The sequence below is a fragment of the Schistocerca cancellata genome, chromosome 5 (assembly GCF_023864275.1).
Source record: "Schistocerca cancellata isolate TAMUIC-IGC-003103 chromosome 5, iqSchCanc2.1, whole genome shotgun sequence".
Taxonomy (NCBI): Eukaryota; Metazoa; Arthropoda; class Insecta; order Orthoptera; family Acrididae; genus Schistocerca; species Schistocerca cancellata.
Genome location: NC_064630.1, coordinates 298,861,821 through 298,884,963, shown reverse-complemented (window position 1 = coordinate 298,884,963; position 23,143 = coordinate 298,861,821). Strand labels below are relative to the sequence as shown.

General features: G+C 40.8%; 1 protein-coding gene across 1 annotated transcript in view; it reads left to right on the top strand.

Annotated features, from left to right (window-relative positions):
- LOC126188085 (integrin alpha-4-like) overlaps positions 1–23,143 on the top strand; it is a 521,321-nt gene that overhangs the window by 376,898 nt on the left and 121,280 nt on the right. Inside the window, exons 14-15 of the mRNA XM_049929540.1 lie at positions 8,405–8,504; positions 16,899–17,049. Of these exons, the coding sequence (XP_049785497.1) occupies positions 8,405–8,504; positions 16,899–17,049 (251 nt within the window). The remainder of the gene's footprint in view (positions 1–8,404; positions 8,505–16,898; positions 17,050–23,143) is intronic.

Here is a 23,143-nt window from a genome sequence, read left to right as displayed (position 1 = left end):
TGGGCAACAGAATACCACTTTAGAAGGGGTGGGAAGGCTCTTTAGTAGAATGTCACTCGTTTCAAGGTATGATGAGAGATAATCAAAGATTGGTGAAGATTCAGTTGCTCAAGTCGAGGGTGATTTTGGGTGATGAGGGGTGTGCTCCTTTATAATTGAATCTTGAGTGTGTTTGGAGGGTTAGGGTTGTGTAAGGATATGGCACAACAAATCTGATTGTGGACTAGGTTTGGGGGCTAGTGCCTGTCTGTGAAGGCCCTCGTGAGAACTTCAGCATACTGGGTGTGTGGTGGGTCCGTATAGGAGAGGTTTTTCGGTGTGGAAGGCATGACAGCTGTCAAAATGCAGGTACTGTTAATGGCTAGTGGGTTTAATATGGACAGAAGTATGGAAGGAGCCATGAAAGAGTTGGAGTCAATGTCCAGGAAGGTGGCACATTGGTTTCAGAAGGTTGAGGTGAGGCAGACGGGAGAGAAGGTGTTGAGTTTATGGAGGAATGAGGATCGGCAGTCTTTGCCCTGAGACCAGATCACAAAGATGGGTTTTTGGAGTCTAGGAAGATTTTCCTTTAGTCAGCCCATAAAAATGTTGGCATAGGAGTGCACCAAGTGGGTGCATATGGCTATGCTGCACGTTTGTTAATATACCTTTCCCCCAGCAGAGAAGTAGTTGTGTGTTGGGATATAGTTGGTAAAGTGTGAAGAATGAGGTATTGGTTTTGTAGTCTGGATGATGTTGGTAGAGTTGGTGTCCATTATTGTTAGAGTCACGAGAACTAAGGGTGTTGGTATAGAGGGAGATGGCATCAACAGAGCTGAGCAGAGTGCCAGATGGTAAGGAAACAGTAACGGTGGAGAGTCAGTGAAGAAAATGATTTATGCCTTTCATATAGGAGGGTGGGTTGTGGGAAAAAGGCAGCAGGACAGGAATTCTCTCTGTGAGAACACAATAAACAGCCATAAGGGGTGTCCTGGATGGTAGGGTTTACGAACTTGAGGAAGCATATAGAAGGTAGGACTGTGGGACTGGGTGTAATGCGGAGAGAGAGATGCATGGGAGAGGTTCTGGGATGGACTTAACGATTTTTAGATGGACTGGATATCATGCTGGATTTCTGGAATGGAGTCACTATAGCAGGACTTGTAGGTGGAGATATCTGACAGCTGGCAGAGGCCTTCTGCCAGGTAATGCATGTGGTCCACAACAACAGTGGTGGAGCCTTTTTTGGCAGGTAGAATTATAAAGCTGAGATCAGTCTTTAGATGATGGGATGTGGTTCTGTCTGTGGATGTGAGGTTGGTTTCCCTGTTGAGGAATTTGGGGAATCATGGTGAGGAAAGTTTTAAGGTTAGGAAATAGTTAATAGATGGTGATTTGGAGGGCAGAGGGGCTGGATCATGATTGGATGAAGGAGTAAACTGAGTCAGTCAGAATTCAGTACTGGTTTAGTATAAAGTCTGAGTAGTGGGGTTAGCAGTAAAAGAGTGTTTCCAATGTAGGGACTGGGATAAGGAGGGAATTTCTTTAAGAAACACAGTGCATTTGAAATTGTAAGGAGAGTAAAAGGTAAGGTCTTTGGAAAGAGCTGTTATGTGGGACAGGCTTTTGGAGAACTGTGAGTGTGTCTGTGTGTGTGTGTGTGTGTGTGTGTGTGTGTGTTTTATTGTTGTGTAATGTGGGAGTGTTTTCTGTTTCTGAAGGAGGACATTTTTCAAAAGTTGAAATATTTCTAGCATTCTTTTTCATTACTCCTGTCTGCAGTTCAGTGCCTCTTCCACATGGTGAATAGCAAACTATTCTTTCCATATTACACACACACCCACACACCCACACATCCACACACACACACACACACACACACACACACACACACACACAGAGAGAGAGAGAGAGAGAGAGAGAGAGAGAGAGAGAGAGAGAGAGAGAGAGAGAGAATTGTGTCACAAAATTTTAACCCTGGATAGCTGATGCCAGTAGGAATCAAAATTACTAATGTTGTGTAGGTTGATAATGCTTTGATTGGCTGTTGGATTGCCCTGTTGCCATTCCTTGGTTGATGGGCAGTGCTATGTTGTCAGTTCACACATACAGATGTCCCTTGCCCCATCACTGCCCCAGCATGGTACACAAACATGTCGAATAGGTCTTGCTGTTTGTCTCCACCTCACATCAGAGGTAGTCACACTTAAGCTCCACTTTGGATCACACACACATCACCTGCAATTTACTCATACAGTAAGCATGGTGGTACAGTATTCATTTCAAGAACAGTGTGAGATGGTTTTTGTTTATGGACTAGCCAGTGGTAATTCACATGAAGCTCGATAGTTGTATGAGGAACGGTACCCAGCAAGACACCACCCACACCCACAAATGTTTACAGCAGTTTACGTCTACGTCCATACTCCGCAAGCCACCTGACGGTGTGTGGCGGAGGGTACCTTCAGTACCTCTGTCGGTTCTCCCTTCTATTCCAGTCTCATATTGTTCGTGGAAAGAAGGATTGTCGGTATGCCTCTGTGTGGGCTCTAATCTCTCTGATTTTATCCTCATGGTCTCTTCGCGAGATATACGTAGGAGGGAGCAATATACTGCTTGACTCTTCGGTGAAGGTATGTTCTCGAAACTTCAATAAAAGCCCGTACCGAGCTACTGAGCGTCTCTCCTGCAGAGTCTTCCACTGGAGTTTATCTATCATCTCCGTAACGCTTTCGCGATTACTAAATGATCCTGTAATGAAGCGCGCTGCTCTCCGTTGGATCTTCTCTATCTCTTCTATCAACTACTTGGTGACTGGTGACTTGGTGAAACGGGCTCATTAGCGGGATATCATAGTGATGCTGGAAGACCTCAAACATGATGGGATGCTGCATTTGAAGAGACTGTTCTCAAAAACTTGAGAAAGCACCTACGACAAATACTCCAGTGGTTGGACATCACATGGGGATCACTCATGGCTTAGTCTGGGAGGTTTTGAGGGATGACAGCCAGCACCCATTTAATCTTCCTGGCAGATTAAAACAGTGCGCTTCACCGAGACTTGAACTCGGGACCTTTGCCTTTCATGGGTAAGTACTCTACCATCTGAGCTACCCAAGCACAACTCACACCCCATCCTCACAGCTTTACTTCTATCAGTACATCATCTCCTACTTTCCAAACTTCACAGAAGCTCTTCTGCGAACCTCGCAGAACTAGCACTCCTGGAAGAAAGGATATCAGCACAAACTCTGCTGCAGGGTGAAAATCTCACTCTGGAAACATCCCCCAGGCTGTGGCTAAGCCAAGTCTCCACAGTATCCTTTCTTCCAGGAGTGCTAGTTCTTCAAGGTTTGCAGGAGAGCTTCTGTGAAGTTTGGAAAGTAGGAGACAAGGTGCTGGTGGAAGTAAAGCTGTGAGAACGGGGCACAAGTCATGCTTGGGTAGCTCAGATGGCAGAGCACTTGCCCACAAAATGCAAAGGTCCTGAGTTTGAGTCTCGGTTTCGCACAAAGTTTTAATCTACGAGGAAGTTTCATATCAGTGTACACTCCACTGCAAAGTGAAAATCTCATTCCAGCATCCATTTAGTTTCCACACTGTCAAAGACCTAAATCCTGTGGCGGACTATGAACACAGGCTTGTGTTTTGTCAGTGGTTTCTGTGATGTGTTGCATGAGATCCTGTCTTCCCTCACATTGTGTTGTTTACCAATTACAATACTCAAAACATTCATTACTGGTCAAGGAGAAATCCTCACATCGTGTACATCCACAGACACCAGGAATGATTTTTGCTTATCATTTGGGCAGGCATTGTGGATGACCATCTGATAGGGCTGGTCCATCTACCTCCATGACTTATTGGGCAAATAACCTTCACTTTTTGCAAGAAACTCTACCCAGCCTGCTGGAAGATGTTCCCCTGGACATATGGCTATGCATGTGGTTGCAGCATGATGGGGTGCCTGCACATGACAATTGTGCTCTGCAGAGATATTTAAGTGAACTCTTTGGCAGCTGGGTAATTGGCAGAGGTGCTCAGAGGACATGCTCCCTGCTATCACCAGACCACACGCCACCATACTTTTTCCTGTGGGGACTCTTCAAGGTTCTAGTTCACCCACCCAGACATAAACCATGTGCAAACAAAGAGGAATTAATGGATTGCATTCAACATGCTGCCAATCACATCAGGGCAGTGTCAGGAACTGTGAAAGAGTTCAGAAAAACACAGTTTGACAGTACGAAGCTTGTGTAGTGACAGAGGTTCACCAGTTAGAGCACCCACTTTAAGTAAACCAAGTCCTAGCTACAAAAAAGGCCCTTTTCTGGGCTGACACAATTTGTAAAAGACTTTCTGTACTTGAACTAACAGCTGTTGAAGGGTTTGTGTCAGGATTCACCCCCAGGCCCACAGAGTGGAAGACTAGTGCACTACCACTGAGTGTGCGGGCTGCCTTGGATACATTGCTATCTCTGGCATGCAAAGCATTCCCCATTCCCCGTCATGCATTGTCCAGAGCATCTAATAACAGGGCAGTCCCACAACCAATTGGAGTGTGTGGCATCAAGTTTCTTTAGTTTAAAAATTATGTGTTGTAGACTTACAAATCACTGGTAATTTTGGTTCCTACTGGCACCTTATCTGTTATCTATGGTTAAAATTTTGTGACAAGATTTTTCTCCTCATTGGTACTCAGGTTAACTTTTAGTTTTGATGTGTAACTTAAAATTCACTCCAAGTTTCTACCATAGTTCATAAAGAAGATATAGTCTTGTGACAATGGATAAATCTACACTCCTGGAAATGGAAAAAAGAACACATTGACACCGGTGTGTCAGACCCACCATACTTGCTCCAGACACTGCGAGAGGGCTGTACAAGCAATGATCACATGCATGGCACAGCGGACACACCAGGAACTGCGGTGTTGGCCGTCGAATGGCGCTAGCTGCGCAGCATTTGTGCACCGCCGCCGTCAGTGTCAGCCAGTTTGCCGTGGCATACGGAGCTCCATCGCAGTCTTTAACACTGGTAGCATGCCGTGACAGCGTGGACGTGAACCATATGTGCAGTTGCCGGACTTTGAGCGAGGGTGTATAGTGGGCATGCGGGAGGCTGGGTGGACGTACCGCCAAATTGCTCAACACGTGGGGCGTGAGGTCTCCACAATACATCGATGTTGTCGCCTGTGGTCGGCGGAAGGTGCACGTGCCCGTCGACCTGGGACCGGACCGCAGCGACGCACGGATGCACGCCAAGACCGTAGGATCCTACGCAGTGCCGTAGGGGACCACACAGCCACTTCCCAGCAAATTAGGGACACTGTTGCTCCTGGGGTATCGGCGAGGACCATTCGCAACCGTCTCCATGAAGCTGGGCTACAGTCCCGCACACCGTTAGGCCGTCTTCCGCTCACGCCCCAACATCGTGCAGCCCGCCTCCAGTGGTGTCGCGACAGGCGTGAATGGAGGGACGAATGGAGACGTGTCGTCTTCAGCAATGAGAGTCGCTTCTGCCTTGGTGCCAATGATGGTCGTACGTGTGTTTGGTGCCGTGCAGGTGAGCGCCACAATCAGGACTGCATATGACCGAGGCACACAGGGCCAACACCCGGCATCATGGTGTGGGGAGCGATCTCCTACACTGGCCGTACACCACTGGTGATCCTCGAGGGGACACTGAATAGTGCACGGTACATCCAAACCGTCATCGAACCCATCGTTCTACCATTCCTAGACCGGCAAGGGAACTTGCTGTTCCAACAGGACAATACAACTCCGCATGTATCCCATGCCACCCAACGTGCTCTAGAAGGTGTAGGTCAACTACCCTGGCCAGCAAGATCTCCGGATCTGTCCCTCATTGAGCATGTTTGGGACTGGATGAAGCGTCGTCTCACGCAGTCTGCACGTCCAGCACGAACGCTGGTCCAACTGAGGCGCCAGGTGGAAATGGCATGGCAAGCCGTTCCACAGGACTACATCCAGCATCTCTACGATCGCCTCCATGGGAAAATAGCAGCCTGCATTGCTGCGAAAGGTGGATATACACTGTACTAGTGCCGACATTGTGCATGCTCTGTTGCCTGTGTCTATGTTCCTGTGGTTCTGTCAGTGTGATCATGTGATGTATCTGACCCCAGGAATGTGTCAATAAAGTTTCCCCTTCCTGGGACAATGAATTCACGGTGTTCTTATTTCAATTTCCAGGAGTGTATTTGAAACACTGTGTAATGGCAAAAACTCAAAGCTTATGGGACAGCATAATAGAGGAGTCTATTGCAATAGGTTTGTCAGGAAATTCAACAGTGACGAAAATTTTAATCTGAAAATGTTAGCATTTGGCACTCTTGATACCCTTCCTCCCACTCTACCTTTCCTACTCACCTGTAAGTGTCTTACATTTCTTTTCTTAACTTATTTTCTCTGGTTATAACATCAACCAGAGTGAAACTTAATGAAGAGATATATGCGGCAAAAGCACATGTACTGTAAAACTTATGGAATAATGAGTGCCAGGTGTCCAAAACGAGTTTAAATAGTGGAATGTAACCAGTAAAGTATACAGTCTGATTGGAGTGCTTGAAGTGGCCAGCAGATCTCTAAGCATTGCTTTGAAAACCTATTGAAGATGACTACATCAGTCAATGAAATATTGTGTACAAAAAATTAATGAAATTGATTGATCACTGGAAAAAATACCTTTTACCACTCATACTAGTTACATTTGAGATATCACATATTCCATTTATTTACTACTTCATGGGATACTTATTGTTGCATTCAATTCCAAGAAATTTGAATCTGTGTTGTCAACAATTTCTACAGTCATATCTACACAACCACTCCATTAATGAGAAGTTTAAACCTAACAAATAATACAAAATAGTAGTAAATAATAAATACATAGAGGAAAAAAGTGACTTAAAAAGTGGGAGAATGGAGAGAGAGAGAGAGAGAGAGAGAGAGAGAGAAAGAGAGAGAGAGAGAGAGAGAGAGAGAGAGAGAAAGAGAGAGAGAGAGAGAGATACTCGTGGTCCTGCCACCCAACCTGTCTCAATTTTCATCAACTAGCTCATTCAATGTAGCTTGCATGAATATTTACCATTGATGTAAGATTTCAATTTCTTCTGTTCTCACCCATTCCATTTTCATTAATAACTTGATACCCTTCCTCCCATTCTACCTTTCCTACTCACCTGTAAGTGTCTTACATTTCTTTTTCTTAACTTATTTGTATTTTTTTGAAGATATTGTCATACTGCCTTTCTATCATTATTACTGTGATATAGTTTTTTATTGTCATTATGATGTTGGCAGGTCCACTACCTCCACCACATTTATTTCATTTTTGTTCCATGCAGATCATGTTCCATGCATTTCTCTATCCTTCTCTTTTCTACTGTTGTATATTTTTGAGCACTTGACCATTTCATACACTTCTCTTTAACTGCCAAATGAGGATTTCATGCATGTTCCTTTACTTTAAGTAATCCTCTCTATTCTTCCATCTTTTCACTATACTACCATTCTCACTATACCATTTCCACGATTTCTCATTGACTAGGTCAATCAAACTGGTGCATTGGGTAAAGTGCTGGTTTGGAGAAATAGGTTCAAATACCTGTCTACAGACCTAAAATTTTGTTGGGTTTCTTGAAGAAATTAATTTGGTCATCAGTGTAGTTCACTTGAAAACAGCATGATTGATTTCTTTCTTCATCTTTGTGCTATCCAAGGTTAAGTTCCATCTTGGGTGACATTACTAGTCATTAGATAAAAATCCTAATCTCCTTACCTTATTCCTGCTGAAAGAATGAATAAACCAAACTCTAAAGATCACCCCAGTTTCATGGAAAAGGAATGGTTTATTTAATATAAAGTATGCTGCCATTACAATTACCATATACTACTTTGACTAAAGTGATAAAGCTCATGTTTGTTAGCTTTTTTTTCAGTTGTTTATTCATTGACAGATCTTTAACAAAAGGAACCAGAATGTCATATTAATTAAAAAAGGAAATAATGTTTAAAAATTAACTAATTCATGCATACAATGATATTTCCTAATGTAGGACTAAGTGTGTGTGTGTGTGTGTGTGTGTGTGTGTGTGTGTGTCAGTGTGCAAATCACGTCAGAATTTATGGCACAGCACAGCAGCTGCATATCTCAACCCATCTAGTTGTCATATGTAAAAGTTTAATTGGTTAACCACCCATTCCAAGTAGTTACAAGTGTTATAGTATTTTTACCCTATAAACTGTAATATTTGTTAGAGATCATTTTATATTGGTCATCTGTGTTTGTTGCTTGAGACTTAACGTTTCAGTAGAACTCTGCTCTGATATCAAAAAGATTGTCAGTTAATTGTATAATTTGTTATAATCTTACAGTTAACCATTGTTTGTCATTGTCATAGGAGGATCCAGATACCCTAAAAGATATTGAACTCAATTTATTAATTGAAATGGAAAATAAAACTGGAAACACTATCGTGATACGAAAGGATAAACGAGAAGGTAAGAGTAGTAGTTCTTTCACTGCAGACAATCTGCAGAACTACCTATGGTTAGATCAATTGTGAGTTTATACCTAAATTGTGAGAACATTAAAAAAATAAAAAAAGAACAAAACAGGACTCAGATTAGTTTTTGAGCTCTCGTTCTTTTTCTGGTAAAAGTACACACATTCACACAAACAACCAAACAAATTCCCAAATGTGCACTCCCAAAGTTCAGTGAGACTGATTATTGATTATCAGTTACTAAGACTAGTACCTGGGCAGATAAAGATGTGGAGGGGATATGGATGTGTGAGGCAAGGGGGGATAGCGGGACAGAGTGCGAGAGGTCTTTTAACAGATGAACAGATGTCTCAGCAGCTGCACAAGGTTGAAGTTCAGAGGATAGAATGAGGAAGAGAGAGGGGTTGGTGGAGGGGAGGGGAGGAAAGATTAGAAAGGTGAAGATGGAGCCAGGGAGGGGAGAAAAAAGGGGGAATGATGGAAGAGAGAGAGAGAGAGAGAGAGAGAGAGAGAGAGAGAGTGTGTGAGAGAGAGAGGGGGGGGGGTGGGTGGAGAGGTGCAGGAGGGGGCTGAGAATGCCCACAAGGGGGTGGGGGAGGGGGAGAGGAAGATTGGATCACACACCTATCCAAACCAGAAAGTCAATCCAGACTTTATAATCCTTCCTGGAGACAAAGACTTTATGACACTGGTAATGAATCATAGTGGTGATGTTACTGTAGGTCTCTGCCAAGTTTCTAACACCTTTGCGTACAAACCCTACAACCATGATCCCATCCCTAAAATCCAACAGGATCTCAGCAGCTCCTCGAGGATTTAGGTCCATCTGTAAATCTGATACCAGAATCCATCTCTTTCCTCAACCCAGAAACTTCCCCACCTTCTACCTTTTACCTTCTCCCCAAACTCTACAAATCCAATCCCACAGATTTCCCCACTGGTCATCCCATTTTGCTGGGTACAATGCTCCCACTTTTTTTGAACAATACCTCCAAACTGTTGAACATAACCTGCCATCCTACATTCAAGACACCACTCACTTCCTTCACCACCTTCCCACAGTTCCAGTCGTGTTACTATTAGACTCCTTGTTACTCACTCTGGATGTGACATCTATATATGCTAACATCCCCCATGCCAATGACCTTGCTACCATCGAAGACTACCTTTCCCAACATATTCCTGATATAGAACCCAAAGTCACCCTTCCTAATTCTCCTTTGAAGGCCAAATCTGTAAATATATCTGTGGTACCACCATGGGTACCTGCATGGAACTGTCCTATGCCAACCTATTTATGGACCTCTGGAAGAACACTTACTATTTTTATCTAGTTCTGATTCATTGAGGCATTTTCTCACCGCAAACCTTTGTTCTTTCTCCCATTACCTCAACATCTACTCTCAAATCTGCTTCACCTGGTCCTTCTCAGTTCAAGTGCCACCTTCCTAGATGTTGATCTTCACCTCTCAGATAGCTCTGTAAATATATCAGCTCATATCAATTACACCATCTGCAGCATCTCCACTTTGACAATCGTCACCTTTCTGTGTCAAAAGCTCTTGTTTACAGCCCCACCACCCATGGATGCTGCATTTGAAGTGGAAAGTGGGGATTGCCTAAATATACTGATCACCTTATCAGAGCCTTTATTGACAGGCAGTATCATATTGAACTCATCCACAAACATATATCTTGTACCATCTCCTCCTCTGATACCAGTAAACGTGCTTACCAGCCACTGACCAGCACTGTTCTGATCACCCAGAATCACCCTGGCCTTGAAAGGCCAGCCTTGACTACCTGTCATTATGCGCTGAGATGAGGAATGTGCTAGCCACAATTCTGCATCTGTCACCCAAAATAGTGTCCCATCACCCACCACAAACAGAATATCCTTGTCCATCCCTACTCCAGTCCCGCATCCCATGGGTCATTCCATTGCAGTTGATTCAGGTGCACAAGAGCTGTCCTATACATGCACCCACCACCTCCCGTTGGAGTCCAGGTACAGGCATCTCCTACCCAATAAAAGGCAGTCTAATGGTTTTGGCGACAATAGAAGTGGTGCAAAACTGGATTGTGAACTTCACACTTGTCTTACTACAGTTTGCTCATGTGAAACACTTAGCTGATCCTCTTCTATGGATATGTGGCTCTGTCATTCTCCACAATGTCTTCTCTGAAGAAATAATCATGGTTAGGGGAACTAAAAAAAATGCCCTCTCTCTCTCTCTCACTAGAAATAACTTGGTACCCTCATACTTTCAGTTCAGTTCAGGTATATTTTCATTTCCACAAGTTTCAAATAAGCATACAACCTCTTGTAAGTCAACTACACTGATAACCATCAGATACTATTAACTATAATTACAATGTGGTGGGTTTAATAACCACCAGAAATTCAATAACAGGTCTTGCTTCCAGCAAGTCTAGCACCAAGATTAGGTAAGAGCCTCTAGGTAAACCATGTTTCAATTGTCTGTAACAATTACAATTGTGTAACAACCAAGGAATACTACGTAGTTACTCCTTGCACCTTCCATACAGGTTCTATGGTGCAAGGGGCAAACAGTTGTCGGCATCGCTCATCTGACGCAGCTCTTGTCCTCCCAGGACCAATGTCAATGCTGCACACACAGACATGTGTTGTGCAGTAAATAGGCTCTCTCTCTCATACTTATTTTTAAAACATCGTATGTTTGAGGTGGCAGAAGGTTGAGTGGTTCCAGAATTTATGTGGAAATCCTCAAATCACAACATATCCCTCTCCTTAGATCAAACACGTGATATTTTATACATAATTACCATTTACATTAATATAACATGGGACAACACTTCATTTCTCAACAATACATCTCTTTCTATTAATAATCATAAATACTCTTGTTCTTATTGCATGGTCATTCCTTTTCTCCATTCTACTACAATTATAAAACTTGAACCTTTCAATCCATCTTGGAGTTAGCTCTTTCAATATCTAAAAATCAACAGAACCAAAATTTTTATTTTATGCTCCTTTTCCAATCGTAAATTCCAGGTGTCATGGACCCTTGAATATTGCAACCTTTAGTCTAATTCTCTGTACTACCTCTACATAATGCCCTCATTAATTGAAGTAGTCTGTATTCTGGAGGAACTTGGGCAAAATAAAAGTGTTCCTATTGACACTCAGAAAACATAATAATGCTAATGAAATATAGAATTCAAACTTTCCAGAATAATTCCTACAAAATGTGTGACTTCTGTCATGATACTGTCCTTTTCCACTTGGATCAGCATCTATACCTTACACATGGATGTACCTTATGAGTGCCCTTCCTCCTTCCATTTCAGTAGGTACACCCCTTTAAATTCCTATACACCTATGGTACAGGTCAAGCCCCTTCTTGGTGCCCCTCCTGTCTGCACAATATAGGTCAGTCTTTCTTGGGTCTGCCTATCTGCCCTTTATTTCCCATAAATGCTGGGTGCGCCCCCCTTATCCTTTATGGGTAGGACTCTAGGTTCATTACCCGAGTATACAGCTTTATGTACATTATAATTAAATATCCTCTGGTAAAATTACAAAATCCATTCCACAGTTCACACTCACTTTTTAATACTTCATTTAGTACTCTAGAACCTCCTCCACTTTTCAACTTTTATGCTCTTGGTATAAACTCTACCTTTACACACTATTCGTACAAATGTGTTTACTTGTGTTATAAGAGACCCACTATCCTACCAGTCCTCAAAATATTTGTCAGACTGACCTTCCTTAAGGATTATCACACCCTCTTCCCCTTTGGCTTATGTTCTTTTTCCTTAATTACTCACACTTCCTACATATATATAAAACAAAGATGATGTGACTTACCAAATGAAAGCACTGGCTGGTTGATAGACACACAAAAATACACACAAAATTCAAACTTTCACAACCAACGGTTGCTTCATCATGAAAGAGGGAAGGAGAGGGAAAGACGAAAGGATGTGGGTTTTAAGGGAGAGGGTAAGGAGTCATTCCAATCCCGGGAGCGGAAAGACTTACCTTAGGGGGGAAAAAAGGACAGGTATACACTCGCACACACACACACACACACACACAAACACACACACACACACACACACACACACACACACACACATATCCATCTGCACATACACAGACACAAGCAGACATTTGTAAAGGCAAAGAGCATCAAAAAAGTGTGCTTGTGTGTTTTTTATTGTGTCTATCTACAAGCGCTTTCCTGTTTGGTAAGTCACAGCATCTTTGTCAGAACTCCGGAGATGGGAACTTGCCCTTCTGGATACTTCTCACTAACACCAACCTGTCAGAACTCCAGAGATGGGAACTTGCTCTTCAGTATATCCTCTCTTCCTGTTACCCACCAGGCCTCAACCTCTGCTAATTTCAAGTTGCCGCCAATCATACCTCACCTGTCATTCAACGACATTTTTGCCTCTGTACTTCCGCCTCGACTGACATCTCTGCCCAAACTCTTTGCCTTTACAAATGTCTGCTTGTGTCTGTATATGTGCGGATGGATATGTGTGTGTGTGTGCGAGTGTATACATATCCTTTCTTCCCCCCTAAGGTAAGTCTTTCCGCTCCTGGGACTGAAATGACTCCTTACTCTCTCCCTTAAAACACACATCCTTTCGTCTTTCCCTCTCCTTCCCTCTTTCCTGATGAAGCAATCGTTGGTTGCAAAAGCTTGAATTTTGTGTGTATGTTTGTGTTTGTTTGTGTGTCTATCTACCAGCCAGTGCTTTTGTTTGGTAAGTCACATCATCTTTGTTTTATATATATGTAGGAAGTATGAGTAATTAAGGAAAAAGAACATAAGGTTATAGGGGAAGAGGGTGTGATAATCCTTAAGGAAGGTCAGTCTGACAAATATTTTGAGGACTGGTAGGATAGTGGGCCTCTTATAAAACAAGTAAACACATTTGTACGAATAGTGTATAAAGGTAGAGTATATACCAAGAGCATAAAAGTTGAAAAGTAGAGGAGGACTCTAGTGTACTAAATGAAGTATTAAAAAGTGAGTGTGAACTGTGGAATGGATTTTGTAATTTACCAGAGGATATTTAATTATAATGTACATAAAGATGTATACTCGGGTAATGAACCTAGAGGCCTACCCATAAAGGATAAGGGGGGCGCACCCAGCATTTATGGGAAATAAAGGGCAGATAGGCAGACCCAAGAAAGGCTGACCTATATTGTGCAGACAGGAGGGGCACCAAGAAGGGACTTGACCTGTACCATAGGAGTATAGGATTTTAAAGGGGTGTACCTACTGAAATGGAAGGAGGAAGGGCACTCATAAGGTCCATCCATGTGTAAGGTATAGATGCTGATCCAAGGGGAAAAGGACAGTATCATGACAGAAGTCACACATTTTGTAGGAATTATTCTGGAAAGTTTGAATTCTATATTTCATTAGCATTGTTATGTTTTCTGAGTGTCAATAGGAACACTTTTATTTTGCCCAAGTCCCTCCAGAATACAGACTACTTCAATTAATGAGGGCATTATGTAGAGGTAGTACAAAGAATTAGACTAAAGGTTGCAATATTCAAGGGTCCATGACAGCTGGAATTTACGATTGGAAAAGGAGCATAAAATAAAAATTTTGGTACTGTTGACTTTTAGATATTGAAAGAGCTAACTCCAAGATGGATTGAAAGGTTCAAGTTTTATAATTGTAGTAGAATGGAGAAAAGGAATGACCATGCAATAAGAACAAGAGTAATTATGATTATTAATAGAAAGAGATGTATTGTTGAGAAATGAAGTGTTGTCCCATGTTATATTAATGTACGAGGTGTGGCTAGAAAAAAACCGGACTAGTACTGGTGAAACAATAAAACGAATGCAATAAGGCTGAAAGTCGCATGGCCTGTCACGTGACTCTCGGTCCGCCTACTGCTTGAGTTTCATCTGCCTCCTGCACTCAGTCTGCCCGTGGCGTCTGTTTTAAGTAGTTGACGTTTTGTCTGTGCATCGGAAAATGTTGAGTGTACAGAAAGAACAGCGTGTTAACATCAAATTTTGTTTCAAACTAGGAAAATCTGCAAGTGAAACGTTTGTAATGTTACAACAAGTGTACGGCGATGATTGTTTATGTTTGTTATGTTTGTGTTTGTTTGTGTGTCTATCGACCTGCCAGCGCTTTTGTTTGGTAAGTCTCATCATCTTTCTTTTTTAATATATATATATGGTTATAATAGAAGGAAACATTCCACGAAGGAAAAAAAAAAGATATATATATATAGTTATAATAGAAGGAAACATTCCACGAAGGAAAAATATACCTAAAAACAAAGATGTGTGACTTACCAAATGAAAGTGCTGGCAGGTTTTTAGGTATATATATATATATATATATATATATAAAACAAAGATGCTGCGACTTACCAAATGGGAAAGCACTGGTAGATAGACACAATAAAACACACACACAAATTTCAAGCTTTTGCAACCCAAGGTTGCTTCACAGGAAAGAGGGAAGGCGGGGGAAAGACGAAAGGTTGTTAGTTTTAAGGGAGAGGGTAAGGAGTCATTCAAATCCCGGGAGCGGAAAGACTTACCTTAGAGGAAAAAAAGGACAGGTATACACTCGCACACACACACATATCCATCCACACACATACAGACACAGGGAGACATATGTCTCAGTCTGCAAAGCATTCTATGTGGGAATGACAAGCAATCAGCTGCCTATGCATTTTAATGGCCAATGACACACTGTGGCAAATTGCAAACCTGACCATCCAATTGCTGAATGAGCTGTGCACCACAACATAAAGGACTTCAACAGCTGCTTCACTAAAAATGCCATTTGGATACTCCCTTCCACCACAAGTTTCTCTGAACTATGCAGGTAGGAACTGTCTCTCCAGCATATCTTGTCCTATTACAATTCCCGTAGCCTAAATTTCTGCTGATATTTTCGCTACTTCCTGTCCTTACCTTTTCCTTCTCTTTTGGTCCATATCAATCCTTCTCCATCCAGATCATGCACTGCCTTCTTCCATAACTCTTCCTGCTCCCTATGTGGGCATTCTTTGGAAGAGGACGAGATTAGTGTTTGATGTCCCATTGACAAAAGGTAATTAGAGATGGAGCCAAGGTCAGATTTTGGAAGGCTTATGAAAGAAATTGGCTAAGCTTTTTCAAAGGAACCGTCCTGGCATTTGTCTGAAATGATGTAAAGTAATCACAAAAAATCTAAATCATGGTGGTAAGACCAAAGTTTGAACCATCATCTTCTGAATGGAAGCCCAGAATACAACCACTGTGCCACCTCACTCAGTGTGGGCATTCTTCCCTTTCTCTCCCTCTCTCCCCTCTTCCCCTCCTTTTGGACCCATCTCTCTTTCTCTTTTTCCTCCCCAGCACCCACTTCACCTCCATTTTTCTTTCCTTTACTCCCCTCTCTTTCGTTATCTCTGATGTTCTCTATCCTATGAACTCCTTTTATCTTGTGAAGCCAGTGAGTCATCTGTCAAAAGATCTACCTCACACTATCCCTCTACCCCTCCTTGCCTCATGCATCCTTCCCTACTCCTTCCACACCTCCATCTACCTAGGAGACTATGCTCATTAACAATCAGTCTTCCCTTGCCTGCAAGAATGCATATGTGTGTGTGTGTGTGTGTGTGTGTGCGTGTGTGTGTGTGTGTGTGTGTGTGTGTGTGTGTGTGTGTGTGTGCGTGCTTACATGCATGAAAAGAACAAAAAATCAAATTAGTGTGAATAGTGTTTTCTGTTATGTGTTTCTGTGTGTCATGCATTGGTCTGCTAAAGGTAAGGTTGCCTTTCCCTGATTTTGCATATTGTTCCATCCAGGAATTTCCATTACCATTATGCTATTCTGATTTTAAATGTACTATGATGCAATTGTCTTATTAAGCCAGAGTAACATTCTGTAATGGTAATTCACAAATTATGGCTTAATGAAACTAGAATACAAAGTATGTATAGAAATTTAAATATGCTTGAGAAAGTAATGCTGTTTTATGTAATCCTACATGTAGGGACTTCTGATATATCTACATCCTATACTACTCTATGTCGTCCACCAACACAAATTCTTCATTGCTCCCTAAAATACCACTTGCTGCAAATATTATTTAATACAAACAATACTGTTGGCAGAACATCTGCAACCAAGCATTATAGCAGAGGATGAAAATACTGCTGCAGTCATAAATTACTTTATTTTCACATGACCGTTATTTGATAGTCCTATGTTATTCTTAAATGAAACTGTTGTAAGTTATGGAAGCCAGAAACCATACTCAAATTAGTAAAACTGTGATTAAATGAACTACAATCATTCTTAAATGTTATGATTTAGTGAAAAACCTAATTTTAATTTTGTTTTCAAAGGGGAAGATGCTTTCTGCAAGAACTGTACAGTGGTGGATGATTCTCAGTCTCAGCTGAAAGATACAAAAATAGTTAAATTTGTTAATGCCTGTGGAAAAGATGAAAAGTGTGATGCATGCTTGCAGATGGCATGCTCTGTTAAGAATCCCAGGTAACACAAATATTCTGTTAATGCTGATAAACAATAAATTACATTCAAGTGAAGTCCCTGTTCCAGTAACTTGCAATGGTCATGAACCTTGGAATGATGTCAGTCGCAAAAGTTGTTGCAGTTCCTTTTCTTTCAATTAACAATGAATTTATAACAATTTATATGTAGGTATGTTCTTAAATAGCTTAAGAATTAATGTTAGCAACTCTTCAATTAGTTCAGGAACTGAGTCATTGATATGTACTTCAACTGGACTGAGAACTTTGCTGGCTTTCAGGCAATTTCTGCTTCAGAGCTGTAGAGAAACCATACAGACACTTACATCTGAACAGTTACAATGAACTATTTGACTACATTGTGCAGGCGTTGCATTTCAGTTGGAGTTAGGGGTGTGCAGAATGGAGCAATTTTGCATTGCATGAAAGAAAGTGGGTATGGAATGGAGTGTTGAAGAGGGGAGGCTGGTGACTGGGAGAGAGAGGCAGCAGCTGCATGGTGCAGAAGTGTGGCACAGGAGAGCTCACTCTGGACGTTGGCAGGAGGAGATGTGCTTAACACACAATGATGTGGAGGAGGGAATTGTGAGAGGAAAAGAGAACACTGGAAGAGGGAGGTATAACAGAAGAAAAAGAGGGTGGGATTGAAGAATGTGTTATAAGAACAAGCCCCATCAATGCAATTCAGAGACTCTAGTGCCATGGGGAAGGATCTGGATGGCACAGGTTGTGAATCACCCATTGAAATTCAGCACATTGTGTTCAGCCATTGGCCAGTCAAATCTGCTCTTGGACATAGTTTGGCTACTCTACTGAGGCTCTCACACCATCTGAGCTGCAGTGCTAGCACAATGTAGTCATCCAGTACAGTGTTGACTATCATGTGTATATATGTGTATATGGGTGTCTGTAGCTCTGAAAGAAGGATTGATCTAAAACCTAGTAAATTTCTCAGCTGAATTTTTGTGCCTATACAGGGGATATCATAATTAATGGCTTAAATGCACACAGTTGAAATTACATGATACTAGAAGGAGAAATGTCTCAGTAAACATTGGGTCAAAAATGCATATCTCAATAGCTACGAGCAATTTCTCATCTTCGATACTGTGAAACAAATCTCTTCTACTGCAAGTTCTTTGCTTTCCATATTTTTGGAAGTGGTAGTATGGACCAAAATAAGAAAAAAATGTCCAGCAAAAATGTGCTCTAAAACGCATACCTTAAGAGTTATGAGCACTTGATCATTAGAAGAGTTGTGTTTTAAAGTAGGAAAGATGAACAAGTGCTCACTGTTCTTAAGGAATGCATTTTGGAGCACATGTTTACTGGAATTTTTCTTGTTTTCGTCCATACTACCAGTTCCCAAAATGTGGAAATAAAAAAACTTGCAGTAAAAGAGATTTGTTTCACAGTATCAAAGATGAAAAATTGCTCGTAGCTCTTAAATTATGCATTTTTGAACCCATGTTTATTGAGACCTTTTTGTTTCTAGTATTATGTACATTCAACTGAATGTGTTTATGCCATTAATTATGATACACATAGTATATGATTCCGTGTTTTAACGACTTGGTGAGCTACTACCATCAGTGCTTACATTATTTAGATTCCATCAAGGATTTTCCTTCCATATTTACATAATATAGTTGTTGTTCACATACTCGTAGGGTATTGTACCTATGATGTGCCTCCATGAATATATAATAAATAATTTTCCCACAATTTTCATCTAGTCTTCACTTTCTTAAGGATGAAACTATGAACAAGTTAGCACATCAATGTATTTTACTCTTAACTCATTAGAATGGAGGGAAAAAATCAGTGTGTCCTTTTCAAAGGAATAATAGTGGCATTTTCCTTAAGTAACCTGTGGAAATTACAGCAATTCTAAATCTGGATGGTTGGATGGAGAGTTCAGCCACCACTCTCCCATATTCCCCATGGAGTCCTTTGCAACCTGTGGCTGTACTGGTATGAGCAGCCCGTATCGGCTTACCTTCATGCATTCTTTTTAAGAAATTTTGTGACTAAAGCCCTTGTGGCCTGTCATTCATTTTATACATGACATGTAAGTACTGTCTCTGTCTTGTGTTGTTAGTCAGTACTTACACTTCTATGTAAAAAATTTCTTTTCCCATAAATTTTTAATTATGTTACAGGCCACTTTAAACATTCAAATTCTGATGAAGTCACTCTTAGAAGTGTTGAAACCTGGTTAATAAGACTAAAAATTGTGATTGAGGGCTCATTTGTTTTAATATTACCCTCCCATATGAAAGACCATTGTCTTTTACTGCACCACCTCATGTTGTGATGATTGAGTGCGAGACGGAGTAGTGGCAGAGTGATTAATAGAAACTTGCATTAATTAAAGCCAGTGATTTGCAGACATGAAAGGCATATGGCACAGATATCATTAGTTCTGAAACTGCCATTGAAGACAATTGCACTATGCTGAGCAGGATGTAGTTCATTTTATGTCTGGCCACAGTTTATCAGTCACCGTCTGTATGTATTGATAAGTCCCGTGCAGAACACTGTAAAGTGGTTCTAGAGGAGTTGGTATCTCATGTGACTGCTGTCACAGATGCTTCTATGTTAGATAGGGCAGCAAATGTCACTGGCAGGGCTTGAACTGAAAAGGGCTAGCACACGTATGGGGCAGATGTTAAATATGGGTTTTCGGTAGGCATATGACCCCTCGAGCAGAGAGCATTATCATACGAACTAAAAATGATGTGACATAGATTGGGTGCATGGCAGAATAACACAGTGGGAAATGTGGGCAAATAGTCCTAATTTCAGGGCATGACAAGAAGTGGAGAATGTTGTTTAGTGACTCCAGTCCTGGATAGAATTATATGATGAACGATGCACTCCCTTTTGTATGATCAGCTAGTGTGTGAGGAGTGTTGGCTGTATGTAGGAGAAAGAGGTGCAGGATATTAGTTTCTTGATGACATGCACTAGGTAATGTTGGTTTGTAACTTCAGGAAGACCTGCAGTTCACTATATCCTTTCCTTTCTGAGCTATGTGAAAAAAAGATTTTTGGCAATGAATTGGTTACAGATATTAAAAATGAGGCATTGTCATAATCTGTGTGGAACCAACTAAAAGCTAAGATTGAAACATGTTTCGAACTGCCATCTGGTCATTCAGGTTTTTCTGTTCCACTATTTTTCAAGATACTCGCCCCAATCAGTTTATAGAGCCAGATGAGAACAGTGGGTTTTTCAATCAACTTCCTGAAGAAAGAATTGTTCAAAGGCTCAGCTGTCTGTCAGCTTTTCATTTGTGCTCTGCTGCTACTCTGTTCTTATTATATTTAATGAGTAGTCACAATTTATCCTTACAAGATAATTTACCTGAAGTAAATAATGTGATGCTGGTGATGCTGAGGGAATTAGATTAGGAAATGAGACACTTAAAGTAGTAAAGGAGTTTTGCTATTTAGGGAGTAAAATAACCAATGATGGTCGAAGTAGAGAGGATATAAAATGTAGACTGGCAATGGCAAGGAAAGCGTTTCTCAAGAAGAGAAATTTGTTAACATCGAATATAGATTTAGGTGTCAGGAAGTCGTTTCTGAAAGTATTTGTATGGAGTGTAGCCATGTATGGAAGTGAGACATGGACGATAACTAGTTTGGACAAGAAGAGAATAGAAGCTTTCGAAATGTGGTGCTACAGAAGAATGCTGAAGATAAGGTGGGTAGATCACATAACTAATGAGGAGGTACTGAATAGGATTGGGGAGAAGAGAAGTTTGTGGCACAACTTGACTAGAAGAAGGGATCGGTTGGTAGGACATGTTCTGAGGCATCGAGGGATCATAAATTTAGCATTGGAGGACAGTGTGGAGGGTAAAAATCGTAGAGGGAGACCAAGAGATCAATACACTAAGCAGATTCAGAAGGATGTAGGTTGCAGTAGGTACTGGGAGATGAAGAAGCTTGCACAGGATAGAGTAGCATGGAGAGCTGCATCAAACCAGTCTCAGGACTGAAGACCACAACAACAACAACAAATAATGTACTTGAGTAGCAGAAGTGAGCACTAAGAACGTTATGTGAAGTAGGTAATCACACACCCTGCAGAGGTCACTTGTGGATCATGGAGTTGTTTCATTCACTTCCACTTCATTTGATCATTAAAGAACTTTGTTGCTTATAATATAAACTGAGTTTCAGCTACAATATGATTTACATAGTCATGATATAAGACATAAAACTGAACCTTATATAGACAATGCCTCTTAATCTAAGGTTCAGAGTAGAGCTACATACTCTTGTGCAAATGGATGCAAAAAGCTCCCACCTGACAAAAAAGTGATATCAAGACTCAAAGTAAGAGTAAGTTAAAAAGATAGCTTATTGACCATTACTTTCACAAATTATCTGTTAACCTATATTAAAGAATGAAAATTCCTTTAATCTGCATGACAAGTAACAGTATACATTGTAAAGTTTCATTGCCAATAATAGTCCATTATAGACCATCCTTTTCTGTTACAAATGTAGCTAACTATTTTTATTTAAAAATACCACTGTATTCAAGTAAATATCAAGCCAATAACAGAAGATAAACAGCAGCTGTTTAGTATAACTAAAAGAGTAGTGATTTCTTTGAAAATAGTATTCCCTCTAATTTACTATTTATTTACTAGCTACCTGTCCATTGCATCATGTGTAGTACCACCCAGTCACAGTATTATAGCACTTCTCCTCCTGTGGTCCTTATCAGAAACATGTTGTGACATTACAGTAAACAAGTATGGTAGTGACTAAGGGAAACCCGTTACAATGTAAGGAAAACCCATCACAATGTCACTGCATTCAGGGCAATTGTGCATATTCTGACAAGTAGCCCTGCATGTCCTCATGAAATATTGTCAGTAGTTCAGGTAAGTCATCCATAATCTTGAATATCCATGAGAGTGGAAAACAGAAGAAGATGTCATAGAAGTGCAGATGAAAAAGAGCTTATATTCAATTTTACTGGGGAGAGAAAAAGCAGAATAGGGTAATGTTACCTCTACAGAAAACTGTCTTCTGAATGAAAGAAATCATAGGAAAGTCAGAAAGAATAGTAACACACATTTTGAAAAACAGTAAGGAAATAGAAGAAACCAAGGAAAAAATTTAAAGTCCTAAAAAGTTAAGGCATTCCAGGAAAGTAGTTTCCCTAAGTGACTTTTTTTTTAAATATAAGAGAACCATCCCAACAGAACATTTCAACACTGTTGCAAAGAATGCAGAATACTTGAGAGCAATCAGAAACAATGAAATCAGTCAAATAAACCAGAGTGTTCACGAAGAGAATGTGGATGCACCCACATTATACCATAAAAAAGCGCTAGCAACATGAATAAATTCCAAGTTTAACGAATAATGACAGAACAGGTCAAAGAGCTATTGTCCACACTAAGGACCAATGGGAATCAAAATCTAAATCATAAGATTATCACAATGATATGAACAGGATAATATCAATAACATCAGAAGTGAAACTGATTCCTAACATCTTAACACACAAATAAAGCCCCCACTATTGCAGTTAAAATATAAAACTGATTGTCTCATTCAAAACAATATTAGTTTTGAACTTAGCTTAACAAGAAATGAGTTTTTGAAAACTGTGTTATAATGAGTGAAGAAAAAAATGTTTATTCCTAAAAAAATAACCATAGATTCTTTATCTAAGATTATCCATCATGATTGATGAAAAGCTTGAAAACATGTAAAAGGAATTGAAAACAAATATAGATACATAGATGGGCTAGTGGAAAGCAATAGAAAATATAATAATCAATGATTATTGCTGTGAAGTGTGAAGATGAGTATACAGCACATGGCGAAAACAGTGATTTATAAACTGACATGGCAACTGTAATTTGAATGGATTCCAGTGAAACTGATACAACAGATGAAGAACTTAGCGCCTACGCCTTGTGTGGACTAGAGAGCTGAAACTACACTGCTCTCTGTGACTGTGGATGTGTGTGCAAGTTGCACTTGTGCACTTGTGCACTTGTGTGTGCGTGAGTGTATGTGTGTCTACTGCCGACAAAGGCCTTAATGGCCAAAAGCTATGAT